The 17,256-nt window shown below is 41.6% G+C and overlaps 1 protein-coding gene across 9 annotated transcripts in view; it reads left to right on the top strand.

Moving 5' to 3' along the window:
• PCM1 (pericentriolar material 1) overlaps nucleotides 1-17,256 on the top strand; it is a 223,456-nt gene that overhangs the window by 28,450 nt on the left and 177,750 nt on the right. For all 9 annotated transcript variants that reach the window (XM_077477374.1, XM_077477375.1, XM_077477381.1 and 6 more), the window contains 2 exons: nucleotides 1,387-1,629; nucleotides 6,662-6,934. In XM_077477374.1, coding sequence (XP_077333500.1) covers nucleotides 1,387-1,629; nucleotides 6,662-6,934 — 516 coding nt within the window. The remainder of the gene's footprint in view (nucleotides 1-1,386; nucleotides 1,630-6,661; nucleotides 6,935-17,256) is intronic.

Here is a 17,256-nt window from a genome sequence, read left to right as displayed (position 1 = left end):
CGTCAGGAACCCCACACTAATGCATACATGTTGATTGGTGCTGTTAAAGTGCTGCAGGAGATAAGCAGTACTTAACTGAAATAAAGGATTAGCAAGGTGAAAAGTATTGTATTGAAGCAAAATTACAGTAGTTTGTAGTACACAGTGCTTTAGCAAACTATATATCCTAAATGAATGAGATTTATCTGTGTTGATGTATTAAGCTAGTGGCTGCATGTCAGACCTCTTTAATGAAAGTGAGAAGTGAGAGAATCTCCCAAATGGGACCCCACTGAAGAAATTCACCCACTCCATTTAGCTTAACAGAAACAATTCATAGGGTAGTCATCTGCACAACAATTTTAAGAGAAATCTTCAAATGGGTACACCTTTTCAGGTGGTTTTAATAGGGGGATTTCCATTTTGGAAAGATTTCCTCTAACTTTACATGGTGTTTCAGGGACAGGAAGTTTTAACCATTCTCTATCCAAAATCTAAAGTATTGCTTTTAGATTAAAGATATTTAGGTTGAACTATAGGCACATTTCCTTTTCATCTTGAATAGGGCAAGGGAGGATTATACCCCCCCCTCTCAGCTGTTTGATTTTTTTGCCATATGTATCCATTGTGTGATTTACCTTAAATTCCTGTTCCAAATCCAAGCAGGAGGTACGAGGAAATCTCTGCACATTAAAGTGTTTCTAAAGGCAGAAAGTTTTTTATTTTTTTTAACTTTATTCATTCTATGTTTTAAGATTAAAAAAAAAATCTTCTGTGTGCAGCAGCCCCCCTCAACCACCCTAATACTTGAGCCCGATCTTCCTCCAGCGATGTGCAGGAGTGCCTCGGCTGTCCAGGACTCTCCCCCATGGTTGACTTAGACACAGCAGCAGTGCCATTGGCTAAATGACTTTTATTAACAGCAGAAGGAGCCAATCAGGAGAGGGGGGTGGGGCCTAACCCCTGCTCTGTGTCTGAATGGGCACACAGAGCTGTGGCTGGGCTTGGGTGCCCCTATAGCAAGCTGCTTGCTGTGGGGGCACTCGGCAGGAGAGAGGGGCTAGGAGGGCTGATGAGGGACTCGAAAGACGAGGAGCTGTGCTGCTCTGTACAAAACTACTGCACAGAGCAGGCAAGTATGACATGTTTGTTACGTTTTATAGGAAAAAAAGAGACTTTATCAACTTCTTTGGGGCCCCAGATCACCATAGCTAGTGTCCCTATTGGAAGATTTCCCCTTTTATTACTTTTCTGGGGGCAATCCAATCTAAATCTGACAGGTGTTCTAATACCTCTTCACTCTATCTCTCCCCCCCTCCCCCCAAAAAAAGGGTTGCCCTTTTAGTTGTTCTTTTAGGTTATTGTGTTTTTTATAGGGTGCTACATTCATGATTTTTGTCTTTTAAGGACTGGAGTGGACAGAAGAAAGCTAACCGATCATCTGAGAAAAACAAAAAGAAGTTTAGTATGGAGTGTGAGGCACGACTCACAAATGACATCTCTCCTGGGTCATCTCCTGGTGTTGGTCGCAGGAGGACCAGAACACCACATACTTATCCACATACTAGATACATATCCCAAATGTCTGTACCAGAACAGGCAGAATTGGAAAGACTCAAGCAGAAAATAAATTTTGGGGATTTGGACCAGGTTTGTTACATACTTAATATTGTTTAATATGCTGTATTTTTCTGTCTCTTTTTCCATCATTAAAAAACACTAATCACATCCATAAAGTTGTGACTAGGTGTTATGACAAACCAGTGCTCTGATGTTCTTGGCTTTAATCATATGTTAACGGACTCCCAAAGGCCAACTAGCAATTTAGATTCTTCAGTTTCAAGTATAAACTGCTTTCTGTAAAGGTGAACTAAAGTAAAAGCAGTGCTCAATTTTAAACGTTCTAATAAATATGAAGCTCCAGCCTAAGAGCTGATACCTTTTTTGTTGCCTTTACTGGGTACTAAGCATTATGAATAAGAAAACCGTGAAGTGCTGGAGGACACTAAAGCATTAAATAGGGGTCAGAAAAATATTAAATCAAAGTGTGTCGTTTTTGGATACAGGAAGAAATGTAAAGAGGTGCAGCATTATGTAACCAGGATATAATATGAGATGTATGCAGGGCTAGAGAATATGAAAGTGCTGTCTAGAGGAGTGATTCTCATCCATTCAGCTGAGGTTTATGTATAGGAAACCGCTTAGAATAAGAAAAATTTTGTGCAATTGTTGGTTAATAGTGAAGATTTAAAAGTTAAGGATTTTTATTTATTTTTTTAAGAATCATACTTGCTTAGATGGATGTAACATCGGTCCCCCCGCGCCTCTACACTGAGAACCAAGCGCTGGAACAGCGCCGATCGCTAGATTTTCAGGGCTCCACGAGCATAGAGCTGTAGACTGTCAGACGCAACTGTCTGCTCTGCCCTCTCCTCGCTCGCTGGAGCGCTGGTCTGCGGAAAGGGTGGAAGCAGCCATCTCAGACTCTCAGCGGCCCACTGAGAGTCGTTTCAATCCAGGCACTTTGCGGATCCAGACTTGATTGTCGTGATGGCACAGTGCCTGGACTGAAATCATCCAGAGTTTGGTGGGGGGGTGGGGGGCGCACTCCTGGTACAGGAGGTGCATTACTGGTCAGATTGCCAGATGAAAACAGTGGAGGGGAGCCTAAGAAAATAAAAATGATGCAGCCACCACACCTAATGGTTGGAAAGCTGCAATATATATATATATATTACGTTTTGGTTTTAATGCTTCTTTAAAGTTTGCTGACCCACACCAAAAAATTTAACATAAACACAACTATGTAAGCCAAGAATTTTTCCTAGTGTGGGTCACTAAGCATTTTGAGCACCTCCTTTGACTTGGATAAAATAATCACCAAACAATTGTGCAGATTTTTTTTTAATCCAAGCAATTGCTTTTTACTTAATATACATGTTGTTATTAGTTTTATTAATGATTTATGTATTAGATAAAAGTGAAAACTGCTTTTACAGTAACTTAGTAAAAGAAGCGTAAGTACCATCTGAACCCATCAGATTCCTCAGATTGAGAAGCTATTTAGTGCAGTGCCAGGGTATGTAATGTATGGTGGAGCAGTGTTCGATATAAACTATGGTTTGTATATAGCCAAAACAGCAGTGTGTGTGTAATGGTATAATAGAGCATGTAACGCACAGCTTAGTGTATTAAGTTGGAGCGGTAGAGAGTATAATGTACAACTCGGGATTCAGTGGCACCCTGTGGAAATAAATATAATGTATGACACCATAACTGCAGTAAAGCACTACACAATATGTAATTTAAGCTCATGTAATGCAGTGAAATATAGAATTCAAAATGCATATAGAGGAGTAACCTGGTTTAGTGTTTACCAGGGGTATTGAATTAAAAGTCAAGGAGGTCAGGTCAAATGTTCCTTCGGCCGAAGTCCAAATCTTAAGTCTGTGCTTTTGAAGGATTGTATGCATCTACTTTCCTTTTTGTGGCACAAGCCACACGCTCTGTCGTTTTTATTAAGGTTTCCTCTACACACTCTGGTAATACTATAAATGTTCCCATAAGTGTTAAACATTACATTGGGTGCACCCATCAGAGTACCCCCATAAATCAGTCGTCACTGTCAAGAGTACCCACTTATATCTCGTGCTCCCTAAAGTAATGTGTTCCTATCAGTGTGCCCCCTTAAACCATTTGTCCCTATCACATCTGGTGTCCCTTTATCCCCATTGCACAAAGTGTGTGCCCATCAGCATGCCACTGTAAATCTTAGGCCCCTTTCACACTGGGGCGTTTTTCAGGTGATACAGCGCTAAAAATAGCACCTGTATAGTGCCTGAAAAAAATGGCCCCTTTCATTCCAGTGTGAAAGCCGGAGGGCTTTCACACTGGAGTGCTGCGCTGACAGGACAATGAAAAAAGTCCTGCTAGCAGCATCTTTGGAGCGGTGTATTCACCGCTCCTAAACCACTCCTAGCCATTGAAATAAATGGGGCAGCGCGGCTATACCGCAGGCAAAGCACCGCTACAGCGGCACTTTGCGGGGGGTTTTAACCCTTTTTCGCCCTCTAGCAGGGGTTAAAACTGCCCAGCTAGTGGCCAAATACCGCCACTAAATTGACGGTAAAGTGGCGCTAAAAATAGCGCCGCTTTACCACCAATGCTCACACCGCCCCAGTGTGAAAGGGGCCTTATGCAGACAGGAATCGGGAGCCACTAGATGGTGAGCAGTAGGGGGCAGCGAGCGCAAACGCGATGTCATTGGTTGCTGTGAAAGCCGCGGCCCCAGTAACTGCTGATCGGCGGGTATGTGCACTTTAGACTTAGTTTGGACAGGAGCGTTACTTGGTCCGTGTTCTGACTGCGGTTTGCAATTTAACCACTTATGGACCGCCGCACACCAATATGTCGTAAGTTTGAATAGGAATATCGTTGTTATGGTAGCAGCTAGCTGCCATAACCCCGGTATCCTCTTCGGCCATCTGCCCGCTTTCTGATCAGAGTGGTCTCTGCGGCAGATTGGCCTCGAGATCGCTTTTTCTGGCAGATGCAATCGGATCTTCACCCTTGCTGGTTATGGAGACGAGTAAGGGGAAGATTGCCCCCACCCATCTTCATAACATTGCAGGGCGGAAGCAACGTCAAAACGTCACTTCCACCCATAGCTCTTTAAAGGTCCTTTTTTATTTTTTTATTTTTTTTTAATTGTATTTTAGTGTAAATAAGAGATCTGAGGTCTTTTTGACCCCCAAGATCTTATATTTAAAATGTCTTGTCATGCTTTTTTTTTTTTCCTATTACAAGGGATGTTTACTTTCCTTTGTAATAGGAATAAAAGTGACACAATTTTTTAAATTTTTTTTTATCTAAAAATAAAAGCTAAAATAAATACATTTTTAACCGCGCCGAGTTTACGTGCAGAAGCGAAAGCATATGTGAGTAGTGCCTGCATATGAAAACTGTGTTCAAACCACACATGTGAGGTATCGCCGCAATCGATAGAGCCAGAGCAATAATTCTAGCCCTAGGCCACCTCCTCTGCAATTCAAAACTGGTAACCTGTAGACATTTTTGAACATCGTCTATGGATATTTTTAAGGGTAAAAGTTTGTCGCCGTTCCACGAGCGGGTGCTATTTATTTAAAAATATATTTATTATATATATTATTTATAAAAAAAAAAAAAAAAAATGGTTTAACTTTACTGTTTTTTTTTCCCCTAAAAAAATAAACAGTAAAGTGTGCTTGCAAGACCACTGCGAAAATATGGTGTGACAAAATATAGCAACGACCGCCGTTTTATTCTCTACGGTGTTAAAAAAAAAAAAAAAAAAAAAAGTATAATGCTTGGGGAGTTGTAAGTAATTTTTCTAGCACAAAAACTTTTCTGTTAACTTGTAACACATCTCAAAAAGAGGCTCAGTCCTTAAGTAGTTAATGAATGCTAGTGTATAGGGATATTGTACAGAACGGTTGATGGGTACCTAGGTGATTGGCTATATATACTCTGTGTCGCATAGCTGCACATGTTGATGAAAAAAAAATCTAACTATTGAACAAAAAGTCAGATCATGACATAATGCAGATCTTTACAGCCATTTAATAGATTTTGAAATACAGCTGGCTTGTATAAATTTATTTATATTAGAGATTTCTGTAATTCTATTAATATTATCCCTCAGACTGGTGTAAGCGGTACCAACAGTGTTAGCCAGTATGCTACATTTCTCTCTTCACTAACTGCCATTTTGTCTGGACATTCCCTTGCATTTGACCTCTGGGGAACTGAGCAGCGTCATGGCATTTGGCAACCCTTAACCAGCACCAAAATAGCACAGAGGGCATCTTATGAATTACAAATCCTTTTGCAGATGAGGTGTACAGTCCTTAGAAATAGTGGCTGAATTAGTGTGTTTTTTACTTTATTTTAACTTCTTTTTATGTGGTGATCTTGCCAGTAACCTTCATGCCTTAGGGTCACAACACTTAATGTGTGTGTATGTATGTGTGTGTATATATATATATATATCTATATATATCTATATCTATATATATATATATATCTATATATATATATATATATATATATATATATATATATATATATATATATATATATATATATATATATATATATATATATATATATATATATATATATATATATAGATATTTATTAGAGGAGAATTGTTATCCTAGGTTGCTCTCCTGATTGAGACTACAAATACTTTTCCCTTTCCTCATCCCCATTACTTAGAGAGGCTTTGCCTCAGAAGGTAGCGGTAACTTTTTTTTGTGGTGTACACTACACAGTAAGTTACAAGGATATATCATAAGATTTCTCACAGGAGCAACGTGTTTTTCTGTACTTGATACATATTTACTTAGCCCGAAAAAGAAAAGCAATTCAGTCACCCCATCAAAGGACTAGTAAGCTGCCATATATTATATATTTTTTTGTTCTTGGGGGTTTAGATGGATAATTCCAAAAACAAATCATCCATTTCACGTATATGTATTTCAACTGTTTGTAGCTGTTTGCATACTGTAACATTCTGCAGAATCCTTGAACATATTCAGTAGTCATGAAAATGTCTAGGTATTATGCAGAATCCTCTAAAACTTTTTCACTCATCTGTGTTCTTCACAAATGTGTATTTTACTTATAATTCTCTTTGCAGAGGAGCATTGGGAGTGATTCCCAAGGCAGAGCAACGGCAGCAAATAATAAACGGCAGCTTTCTGAGAACCAAAAGCCTTTCAACTTTCTACCACTTCAGCTGAATACTAATAAAGACAAGGCTACTACACCGAGCCCTCCAAAAAGAGAAACCAGTTTGTCGTCATTGCCCAAAGACTTCCTAACTTCTGCTTACGCTAAGGATTTGGGGCACAATTTTCAGGCATCTTTGTCAGATGATGTGAGAGAAGAGGCTGCCATTGACAGTAGTCAGGTATAGTTTAAAGTGACATTTTAAGTCTTGTTTTTTTTTTTTTTTTTAAATAACAAACATGTTATACTTCCCTGCTCCGTGCAGTGGTTTTGCACAGAGCAACCCCGATCCTCCTCTTCTCAGATCCCTCACTGCCGCTCCTGGTCCCCTCTCTCCTGCCTTGTGCCCCCATAGCAAGCAGCTTGCTATGGGGGCACCTCAGCTGAGCCGCTGCTGTGTTCATTCAGATATATCCGCAGCTCACCTTCCGCCCCGCTCTCTCACCTCATTTGCTCACTGACTTTTACAGGAGAGCCGGGGGGGGGGGGGGGCAGCAATCTGAGCTGACAGGGAGGGAGGGGGGAGAGAGGACAGGAGAGCTGTGGATGATGGCGGCATGTAAACTGACCACGGTGTGAGGGATCAGCAGCCATGATAAAATGTGGTTGATTTAAAGAGGGGAGGGGAGGGCAGGATCAGCTAGGTATTTTAGGTGATGGAGGGGCTCAAATTACATAGAACAAGCTCTGTGCTGTATAACGTGTTTTTAAATGAACAGGATCTTTTTTTTCTTTTTTTTTCTTTGGCTTACAAATGCTTTAATATATAGAATGCATTAAGAAAAAAACACGTGCCTTTAGAACCACTTAAATTTTCTCACAGATGGTATTTTCAAGTTATCCAGTTCTAGTCTTGCAAGACATTAGCTGAAATCGCTGTATTTGAGATGACACTTTACTATATCTGTTTCAGAAATATATGCACATTTTATGGGCTTTTATGCTGGGAATATGTCATCCACTTAGGGGCTTAAAGCGGGCTTCCACCCACTTTTTCAACTAGATCATAAAGGAAAGACTACTCCTTGACCACCAATTTTTGGCTATTTTTTATTTTTATTTTTTTCTAACTTGTGTACTTTCGCCTCGCCTCGTCCAAGGGCATCATTTCCTGCTGCTCGCCCACTGCCTTTGTGTCCCCCAGAAGACTATGGAGCCATCCAGAAACCACCTTGTGACTTCTGCATGCACAGTAGGAAACTAGCGGTGAAGCCTGAAGGCTCCACTTCCGGTTTCCCTTAGAATGGCAGCAGCTGTACCCGATCCGATGGACGGATTGGCCTCGGGGCGCTGACATCACCGGCTCCCTGGACAGGTAAATGTCCTTCTTAAAAACACAACGCTGGAGCTGCTGACTTTTAAAAAAATAAAACATTTTTTGCGTCTGGAACACCATGCTATAAGGCATACATACTGGATTGCACTAGTGAGGTTGTTTTGACACTTAGGCAAAAGTTATTGGTATTTTGTCAGTGTAGGCGGGAATCCGCATTCTGAAGTGCATACACTGGGACTTTTTTTTCCTTAACCACTTCATGACCACGCTATAGCCGGGGCTTGGTCTGCAGGAAGGCAATCCATGGGCACGCTTTGTGATCACAGAGTCGTTTAGGCTCAGCTGATCCCAGATCGGGGTAAAGGGCTAATAACGGCCCTTTACCACTTGATCAGCTGTGTCCAATGACGGCTGTTCACAATATATAAACATAACTGGTTATCGGCTTTTATTTCCTTGCGCTGACAGCGTAAGGAGAGAAAAAAGCAAATAACTGGCTTGTCTTAAAGGGACATTGGCACTGATTAGCAGGGCATGGATTATCTGTGCAGGCCCACCAGTACTGCTAATCAGTGCCACCTATCAGCACATGTCAATAAAGGAGAAAAATTAACTGTTTGCAAAATTTTATAACAAACTATGAGAAATTTTTTCTTTTTTTTTTTTCTTTTTCTTTTTCTCATAGTTTTCTGTCTTTTTTTTAGTTTAGCAAAAGATAAAAAACAAAAAAAACCCAGCGGTGGTTAAATACCACCAAAAGTAAGCTCAATTTCTGTGAAAAAACAATAATTTCATATGGTTACTGTGTTGCCATGACTGCGCAATTGTCATTTCAAGTGTGTCAGTGCTGAAAATTGGCCTGGGCAGTAAGGGGATAAAAGTTTTTTTTTTTCTGCATCCAAAAATGCATGGAAAGTAGGATTATAAGGCAGTGGTTCTCAACCTGGGGGTCGAAAGACAATATGCCATGGTTCACCGAATCCTAGGCTGTTCCTGAAATCCGCACCCCTCTCCCAGCCTTTTCGTGTCCGCCCAGCAGGGCTGTCCCTGGAGCCTGTGGCCGCTCACTCAGCCACCTTCGCAGCCGTCCATTTAGTTAACGTCATGGCTGGGGGACAGAGACTAGAGGTCAGCTCACTGGTGAGTAATGTGAAGTGGGGGGTCTGGATGATCTCCTAATTTCAGCATAGGTGTCACTGTTGCGAGACACCACAAAGTCAGAGACTCGGTGAAGCCGGTGACACAGTGAGTAACACTGATTATAGTTGCCATTACAAGAACCCCACTACAGTTCTCGCATCAGCAAATGACCTTGATCAAGAGCACCTGAGTTGGCTGATCAAAACTCCCCCAAGCACTGCCACTGATCCCACCCCCTACTGCACTGCCACTTATACCATTAACCCCCCATCCACCCACCAAGGCGTAAGAGAAGGAATAAAAATGGAATACATGAAAGGAAGAGGAAAAAGGGAGAGAAATAATAAGAGAACAAGAAATACTTTTAGAGAGGGGGATGGGGGAGGACAAGAAATTGAGGGAGAAATAAAAGGGAAAGGGAGAACAAAAAGGAGTGGTACATACTAAAATATACCATATGGGGTTTTAATACTGTACAAGTGGAAGGGACTTGGGGAGCGCTTAATGTCCGTGGGTTAGGTTCACAAATTACTTGTCTTGTCGTGGGTGCTGACAACTCATGCTACGAAAATCATTTTAATATTGGGGGTCCCCACAACTTAGGAAATTTTATCATGGGGTCACGGCACTAGCAAGGTTAAGAACCACTGATATAAGGGTTTCCATGGCATAGTTCACACCAAGTGCGTTCCAGTTCCAGGAAATAAAGTAGAACATGATGCATTTTTTTTCTGCACTGCACTGGAACGCTGTAAAACGCTTCAAAAAAGCAATAGAATGCACTGGAACACATATGTCCTTATTTAAGGTTAAGAAAAAAAGGGGGGGAAACGCACTGGAACGAATGAATAACGTGCATCCACAAAAGCTTCTGGAACGCATCCGGACTTCTTTTCTATGAGGTGACCTGGCCCTTCATCAGTACAGTTTTCGTCCAAAAATACATTACAAATGCACTACAACACATGACACCACTTCTGAATTTTTATATTGTCATACAGGAATTTCCACACTTTAGGCCCCGTTCACACCTGAGCCATTTTCTGCTTGAAGCTTGTAGCTCTAAAACGCTCAACAAGCCAAATCCCATTAATTTCAATGGCCCCTGTTCACATCTGAGCATTCTATTGCCTGAAGCATCAAGTGTATGAGCGTCTTTTTGGCTAATTACAAGCATTTTTGGCCCCGTAGACTAAAACTCCTGACTTGAGTGTTTTATGAGCATTTTGTCGCTTGTTTTCTGTTCATACAACAGCTCTCAGCCCCTAATTTATTCTCCCTCGTTCCCCTAGTGGCTAAACAAAAATGCTCGAAGCTGTAAAACGTTTGTAATACGCTTTACAAAAGCTTGTAAAAAGCTGCAAAAACGCTTAAAAAAAAAAAAAAAGAGAGCCAGTAAATCGATTCGCTCAGGAGTGAATGGAGCCTTAGCAACTCGTTTGTTTTTTGCATGCTAGTCTCCAGATGGAAAATAGACGATCATTCGTCCGATATTATCATGGTGTGTACCAGGCTTTACATCCTAAGCTGCAATTTTTAGGTTTACTGTTTGCAATTCCTATACCAGTTCCTATATGTGTTGCTACATTTTTATCTACTTGTCAACTTTTTTTTTTTTCCTCTGTTCTGACTTTGTAATTGCTTTCATTTTACCAACATATTGTAATGAGGCTCTATGGCTTAATAAACTCCTGATTTACCTTAACTTTACACCGTTTGGGTACCCTTTGTCCAAAGAAACTATCGATCACTAGCTACACTGGACTTTAAAGCAAAACTTCACCCAAAAGCTCAACTTCGCCCCCCCCCCCCCAGTTTCGACAGGTACCTACTTCTGCCTGGATTGCATTGGTGATCTGAGTGGAAGCTCGTCCCTCCACATCTAAACCTGTAGCTTTCTGAGAAACATCACAGGTCCCAGAATGCTGCAGGACCACTCTCAAAGAGCAGTGCAGCTTGAAGTAGTAGGCCGGCTGTGAAGCTGACACACTCCTCTTCCCATTCTAAAGATGTCGGTGCTGGGAACCCGGACTGAGACTAGTGAAAGACCTGGTTGAGGACGTCGCTGGACCCCTGGACAGGCAAGTGTTCTTTTATTAAAAGTCAGCAGTTAAATGATTTGTTGCTGCTGACCTTTTTTAAAAAAATTCTAGAGGGAAGAACCTCTTTAAGTGGTCCTAGTCATACTTGCATTACCCCTGCTTCTGTTCACAGCCTTTCATGAAGTCATGAAGAGTTCTATGCTCTGGCACGGTTTGCACTCGCTCTACAGCAAACCATTCTGGACCACAAGTAAACCATGCCCAGGACTACTTCTTCCAGGCAATCCCGGCGCATTTGGCGCAACAAATCCTGGGCATGGTTTGAAGCACTCGCGCTACACAAATGAACCGGCCTAAGGGGCTGAACCACGTCTGACCGGATCTGTACCCTCAGTCACCAACCTGAAATAAGTACACAGATAAGGAATTCTGACTTTGGTTGAGTATATGCATGTTCTAAGTGTTGACTGAGGAAGGCTTTTCTTCTGTGAACTTTTGACAGATTTGCTTTAACATTTACTTACCCAAAGTGTGTCTTTTTTTTGTCCTTGTCTGTTCCATGTTCATTTTTAACTTCTGCTTAAAAATCAAGCTTAACCAGCAGTTGGTGGCGAAGGCGTCGGAAGTGGCTCTGGCTATCTATGCCCGGAAGTGGTAGCAAATACCTGTATTAGACAGGAATCTGCCCCCCCCTCCCCCCCCAAAATGTAGCAAATGTGACACCAAAGGGGTTGGGAGGATTCTGAAAAGAGCAAGTTCCATTTTTGCCTGGAACTCTGCTTTAAAGTGATCGTTACTTATGTGCAGTCTGCACACAATGGCTTTTTTAGATTGATTTTTTTTTTAAGATTTCCATCTGGGCTTATCCAGATCTGTTGCCTACGGCTGTCTGGTAAGAGGAATGATACCCAGACTATGTATGGGATGCGCTTGTAATGTTGGCGTTCAGCAATGGACTCTGCGTAACGAGACCCTGTTAAAAGATTAATTACCTTGTAAACCAGCAGTGTGCTATACAGGTCTAGAGCAGTGATCTCCAGCTGGGGAGTTATTGCTGAAGGCATTGTGGCATTTTTCCGCCGAGATGGGTTTAGTCTGGACCCCACTGGTGGCCCTGCAGTTTGGCATGGTGAGTACCTTTTTTGTATCTCCCTCTCAGCTGCCCCAAGTGCTAAATAGCATTAAGGTTTGGTCCATGAGGATTTTTGGTACCACTGAGAGCTGACCATGCCTGTGCCTAGGAATTTGGTAGCACCTGTGCAGTACAGACTGGTTACCTCAGGAGGGGCAGAGTCTACTGGTGGACGCCATACTGCTCCCCTTCCCATGTATGTAACCAGTGTTAGGCAGGCAGGAGTGGCAGAAGCAGTAGAACTACAAGTACCAACAAGTATAGACCTTTTTGTTGCGATATACCACAGCTAGAGATTCAGAGGATCACTGAAATAAAAGACAGAAGGCCCTTTTTCGTCTTGGGATCATAGTACAGGGGCCTTGAAAAGGTATTCATACCCCTTGAAATTTTCTACATTTTGTCATGTTACAACCAAAAGCGTAAGTGTATTTTATTTGGATTTTTCGTGATGGACCAACACAAAGTAGCACATAATTGTGAAATGGAAGGAAAATGATAAATGGTTTTCAGCATTTTTTTTTTATTTAACAGATATATGAAAAGTGTGACGTTCATTTGTATTCAGCCCCCCCCAGTCAATACTTTGTAGAACCACCTTTCACTGCAATCACAGCTGCGAGTCTTTTTGGGTATGTCTCCACCAGCTTTGTACATCTAGAGTGACATTTTTGCCCATTCTTTGCAAAAAAGCTGAAGCTCTGTCAGATTGGATGGAAAGCGTCTGTGAACAGCAATTTTCTAGTATTCCACAGATTATCAATTGGATTTAGGTCTGGACCTTGACTGGGCAATGCTAACACATGAATATTGTTTGATCTAAACAATTCCATTGTAGCTCTGGCTGTATGTTTGGGGTTGTTGTCCTGCTGAAATGTGTATCTCTGCCCCAGGCTCAAGTCTTTCAGACTCTTAACAGCTTTTCTTATAAGTATGCTCTGTATTTGGTTCTATTCAGCTTTCCTGTCCCCGCTGAAGAAAATCATCCCCACAGCATGATGCTACCACCACCATGTTTCATGGCGCTTATGGTGTGTTGAGGGTGATGTGCAGTGTTAAATTTCCACCCTTTTTTGCTTTTGGGCCAAAAAGTTCCATTTGGGTTTCACCTGACCAGAGCACCTAATTCCACATGTTTGCTGTGTCCCCAACATTGCTTCTCGCAAACTTGCAAATGGGACTTCTTATGGCTTCCTTTAAACAATGGCTTTCTTGTTGCCACTCTTCCATAAAGGCCAGATTTGTCTGGCCTGTCAGTTTAGGTGGATGGCCATAGGTAGATTTGCAGTTGTGCCATTCTCTTTTCCATTTTCGGATTATGAATTGAACAGTGAGATGTTCAAAGCTTGGGATATATATATTTTTTTTTTTAACCTAACCATTCTGTAAACTTCACAACTGTATCCCCTATCTGGTATGTCCCTTGGCCTTCATGGTGCGGTTTGTTCATTAAGGTCCTGAGTTCTGAGGGCTTCACAGAACAGCTGTTTATATACTGAGATTAAATTACACACATGTGGACTTGTTGTGCTTTTTAAGGACATTTTCCCTCACAATATTTATTAAGTAATTTTTAACGAAGATATTTTTAAGATACAGAATCAATCTATATGACACAGTCTATACATGTGAAACGTATTCACGGAGACAAGTGATCATAAAAATAGTTACATTTATTGGTTGACAAAAGACAAATATTTACATGAAATTAAAATACAGATTGCATTACTTGATCATTTGACAATTATGGAAATACCCACAAAATGGGAGTGTTGTACTTCTGGACTTAATTATCACCATCATCACTTCTCGGTAGAATCAATAACCTTTTGATAATTGACAATTAAACAGAACATCTGTATTTCACACGTCCAACCGTTACTATACTGCAGGTAAGTAAGTGGTTAACAATGTGAAATAAATTAGACGTTTGTTTGTCAATAAAATTGGCATCTATGCAAAAAGAAATTTTATAATGAAAAATTTAATTTAGAGAAAAATCTAAAAGGCGGTTATTGATTCGGGAGAACGATTTTCAATAATAGAATATTCAAAAACATCAATATTTAAGAGAACATAGAAGATATAATAAAAATATTTACCCATTTCCAATATGGTTATTAGTGTGGATTGTTGGTTACCAGAAATTTTAAGATGGATGCCGTGGCTTTCAACATAGATTCTCTTACAGAGGAATTAGTTTGTGTGACCTCCGAGTTCCAAGGAGCAGGGATCTTCGTGAATGTAAAAATGTGTATTCATGCATGGTGCATGAGTATCAGTTTGTCTGGGAGTCTTCCAGTGTCCCTTCTCGGGGGGGGGGGGGGGGGGGTCCCTAAGCTTCCCCCTGAGCTCCCTCCTTTCTTTGACCATCTTTTTCGTTTCTTAAATATCCTCTCAAACAAAAAGATCATAAAATTATACTAAGTTCTGCCCAGAGGGTATGTGTCCCTTTCCTATTGGCAGGCAGACTTAATGATCACCTTTCCCAGTAGTCTAAATGTTTTTAAGGTAATTGCACCTTGTCTCACATGTGTTTTGTGGTTTATCTCTATAAGTGATATATTTAATTTTATATTGTGTATTTTTTTTTTTGTACCTTAGTGAAAATAATCTCTCAAACTGGGAATTCTACTAACCACATACTATCAAATACGCTTAGCATAATTATTGATTAATCACTTGCATAAAATGGTGAGATATATGCATATCAATGTATATCTATTAATTTTTAGTCCATTTATAAACACTGGTTAGATATATATCAAACAATATCACATACAATTATCTATATGGATACATGTATAATTCGTGTATGCAATCAATATTTGTTTATCTAAACATAGGTTAAATTCTTATACAGTTATAATCACGATTATATGTTTTTCTTAATACGAATTTGTTCCTAAAGCAATTCTACTAATAACCTTATACTTTCATATATATTTTCTTTATAACCGATTTCATCAACTTATCGGATACTAAAATTATAATGTCTCTGTTGTGACCTACAAATATCACATATAGTTTGAATTACTTGAAGTACTTTTGAAATATGTCTGACTTGCATATCCCTCTTACATCATGTTTTGAGATGAACTTTGAGCAGCCCAATAAATGTTTAGAGGGCTTGGCTGTGTCCTTCAAGTCTCTAAAGTTCACACAATAGGTTTTTGTTGATCTCTCACTTTCTGAGACAATGGGATATTTGTTCTGGTCATTCAGGTTTAATGACTGTTAGTCACAGGTACATCCTAAGTATAGCCCAAACCTTGCCATATATATATTTGCACAGCCTTCCTTGTCCATTCAAGGAGATAGATAAGAGTTTTTCTGGTGTCTGTGACAAAACATCCTTTTGTTCAGGCAACATCTTGTCTCAATACAGGCTTGTAAAACTTACAAGAATAACTAATCCCCTGAACCTTTGGAAAAACATGTGAGATCCTGTATTTTGCTTTAAAGTTCTCCAGGAGTGTCACAGTTCAATAATATCAACATTATAGTTCATCCACTTTTTGTGGCCTACTGAAATCTCTCATCTTTGCCAGTGAATATTAAATGTATCTCTTCATGAATTCACAACAGACTCTATTTACTAATTGGGGGACTTCTGAAGGAAATTGGTTCCGCTAGATTTAAGTTAGCATTTCCAGAGTAAAGGGGGCCACACTTTTCACATTTTTTTTTTTTTTTTTTTTTATTTGAAAACCATTAATGATTTTCTTTCCACTTCACAATTATATGCCACTTTGTGTTGGTCTATTACAGTGTTTCCCAACCTTTTTACCTTCGAAGAACCCCTGAAATGTTCACATTTACAGCTCACTGAACATTGGTATGATCGAGCTGTTGATAACAAAAAAATTATTTGTAGAAATGGCATTAAATAAAAATACATATTAAAATGTACCTATTTAATGTGCAACTTGTGCTTTCTTTATCTGCAGAGCTGATCCATTCTCAGCGTAACTTGAGATAAACTCTATGGGGGAGGGGGGGGGGGCAGCAGGGCAGAGTACAGGAGCTCAGGAGGGCACACTACATGAGGGGAAAGCAGGGCACAATACATGGGGCAGACTGTAAGGCACACTTCAGTACCGGCTTTCTTCTTCTGGCTCCAGAACTCCTCCAGATTTCACATCTCCTCCAGTGGTGCGCTGTTTCCCGCCAGATCCCCCCTCTTCCTCCTCCCTCGTCGTCCTCCTCCTCCTCCTCCCTCGTCGTCCTCCTCCTCCTCCTCCCTCGTCGTCCTCCTCCTCCTCCCTCGTCGTCCTCCTCCTCCTCCTCCTCCCTCGTCGTCGTCCTCCTCCTCCTCCCTCGTTGTCCTCCTCCTCCTCCCTCGTTGTCCTCCTCCTCCTCCCTCGTTGTCCTCCTCCTCCTCCCTCGTCGTCCTCCGTCGTCGTCGTCCTCCTCGTCCTCGTCCTCCTCCTCGTCCTCGTCGTCGTCGTCCTCCTCCTCCTCCGTCGTCGTCCTCCTCCGTCGTCGTCCTCCTCCTCCTCCTCCCTCGTCGTCGTCCTCCTCCCTCGTCGTCCTCCCCCCTCGTCGTCGTCCTCCCCCCTCGTCGTCGTCCTCCTTCTCCCTCCGTCGTCCTCCTTCTCCCTCCGTCGTCCTCCTTCTCCCTCCGTCGTCCTCCTTCTCCCTCCGTCGTCCTCCTTCTCCCTCCGTCGTCCTCCTTCTCCCTCCGTCGTCCTCCTTCTCCCTCCGTCGTCCTCCTTCTCCCTCCGTCGTCCTCCTTCTCCCTCCGTCGTCCTCCTTCTCCCTCCCTCCGTCGTCGTCCTTCTCCCTCCCTCCGTCGTCGTCCTTCTCCCTCCCTCCGTCGTCGTCCTTCTCCCTCCCTCCGTCGTCGTCCTTCTCCCTCCCTCCGTCGTCGTCCTTCTCCCTCCCTCCGTCGTCGTCCTTCTCCCTCCCTC

The sequence above is a fragment of the Lithobates pipiens genome, unplaced genomic scaffold (assembly GCF_037356315.1).
Source record: "Lithobates pipiens isolate NorthernLeopardFrog02 unplaced genomic scaffold, aLitPip1_a1.2 Scaffold_13, whole genome shotgun sequence".
NCBI classification, from domain to species: domain Eukaryota; kingdom Metazoa; phylum Chordata; class Amphibia; order Anura; family Ranidae; genus Lithobates; species Lithobates pipiens.
The sequence above is the reverse complement of the archived record's forward strand: the minus strand, read 5'-3'. Positions and strand labels throughout refer to the sequence as shown.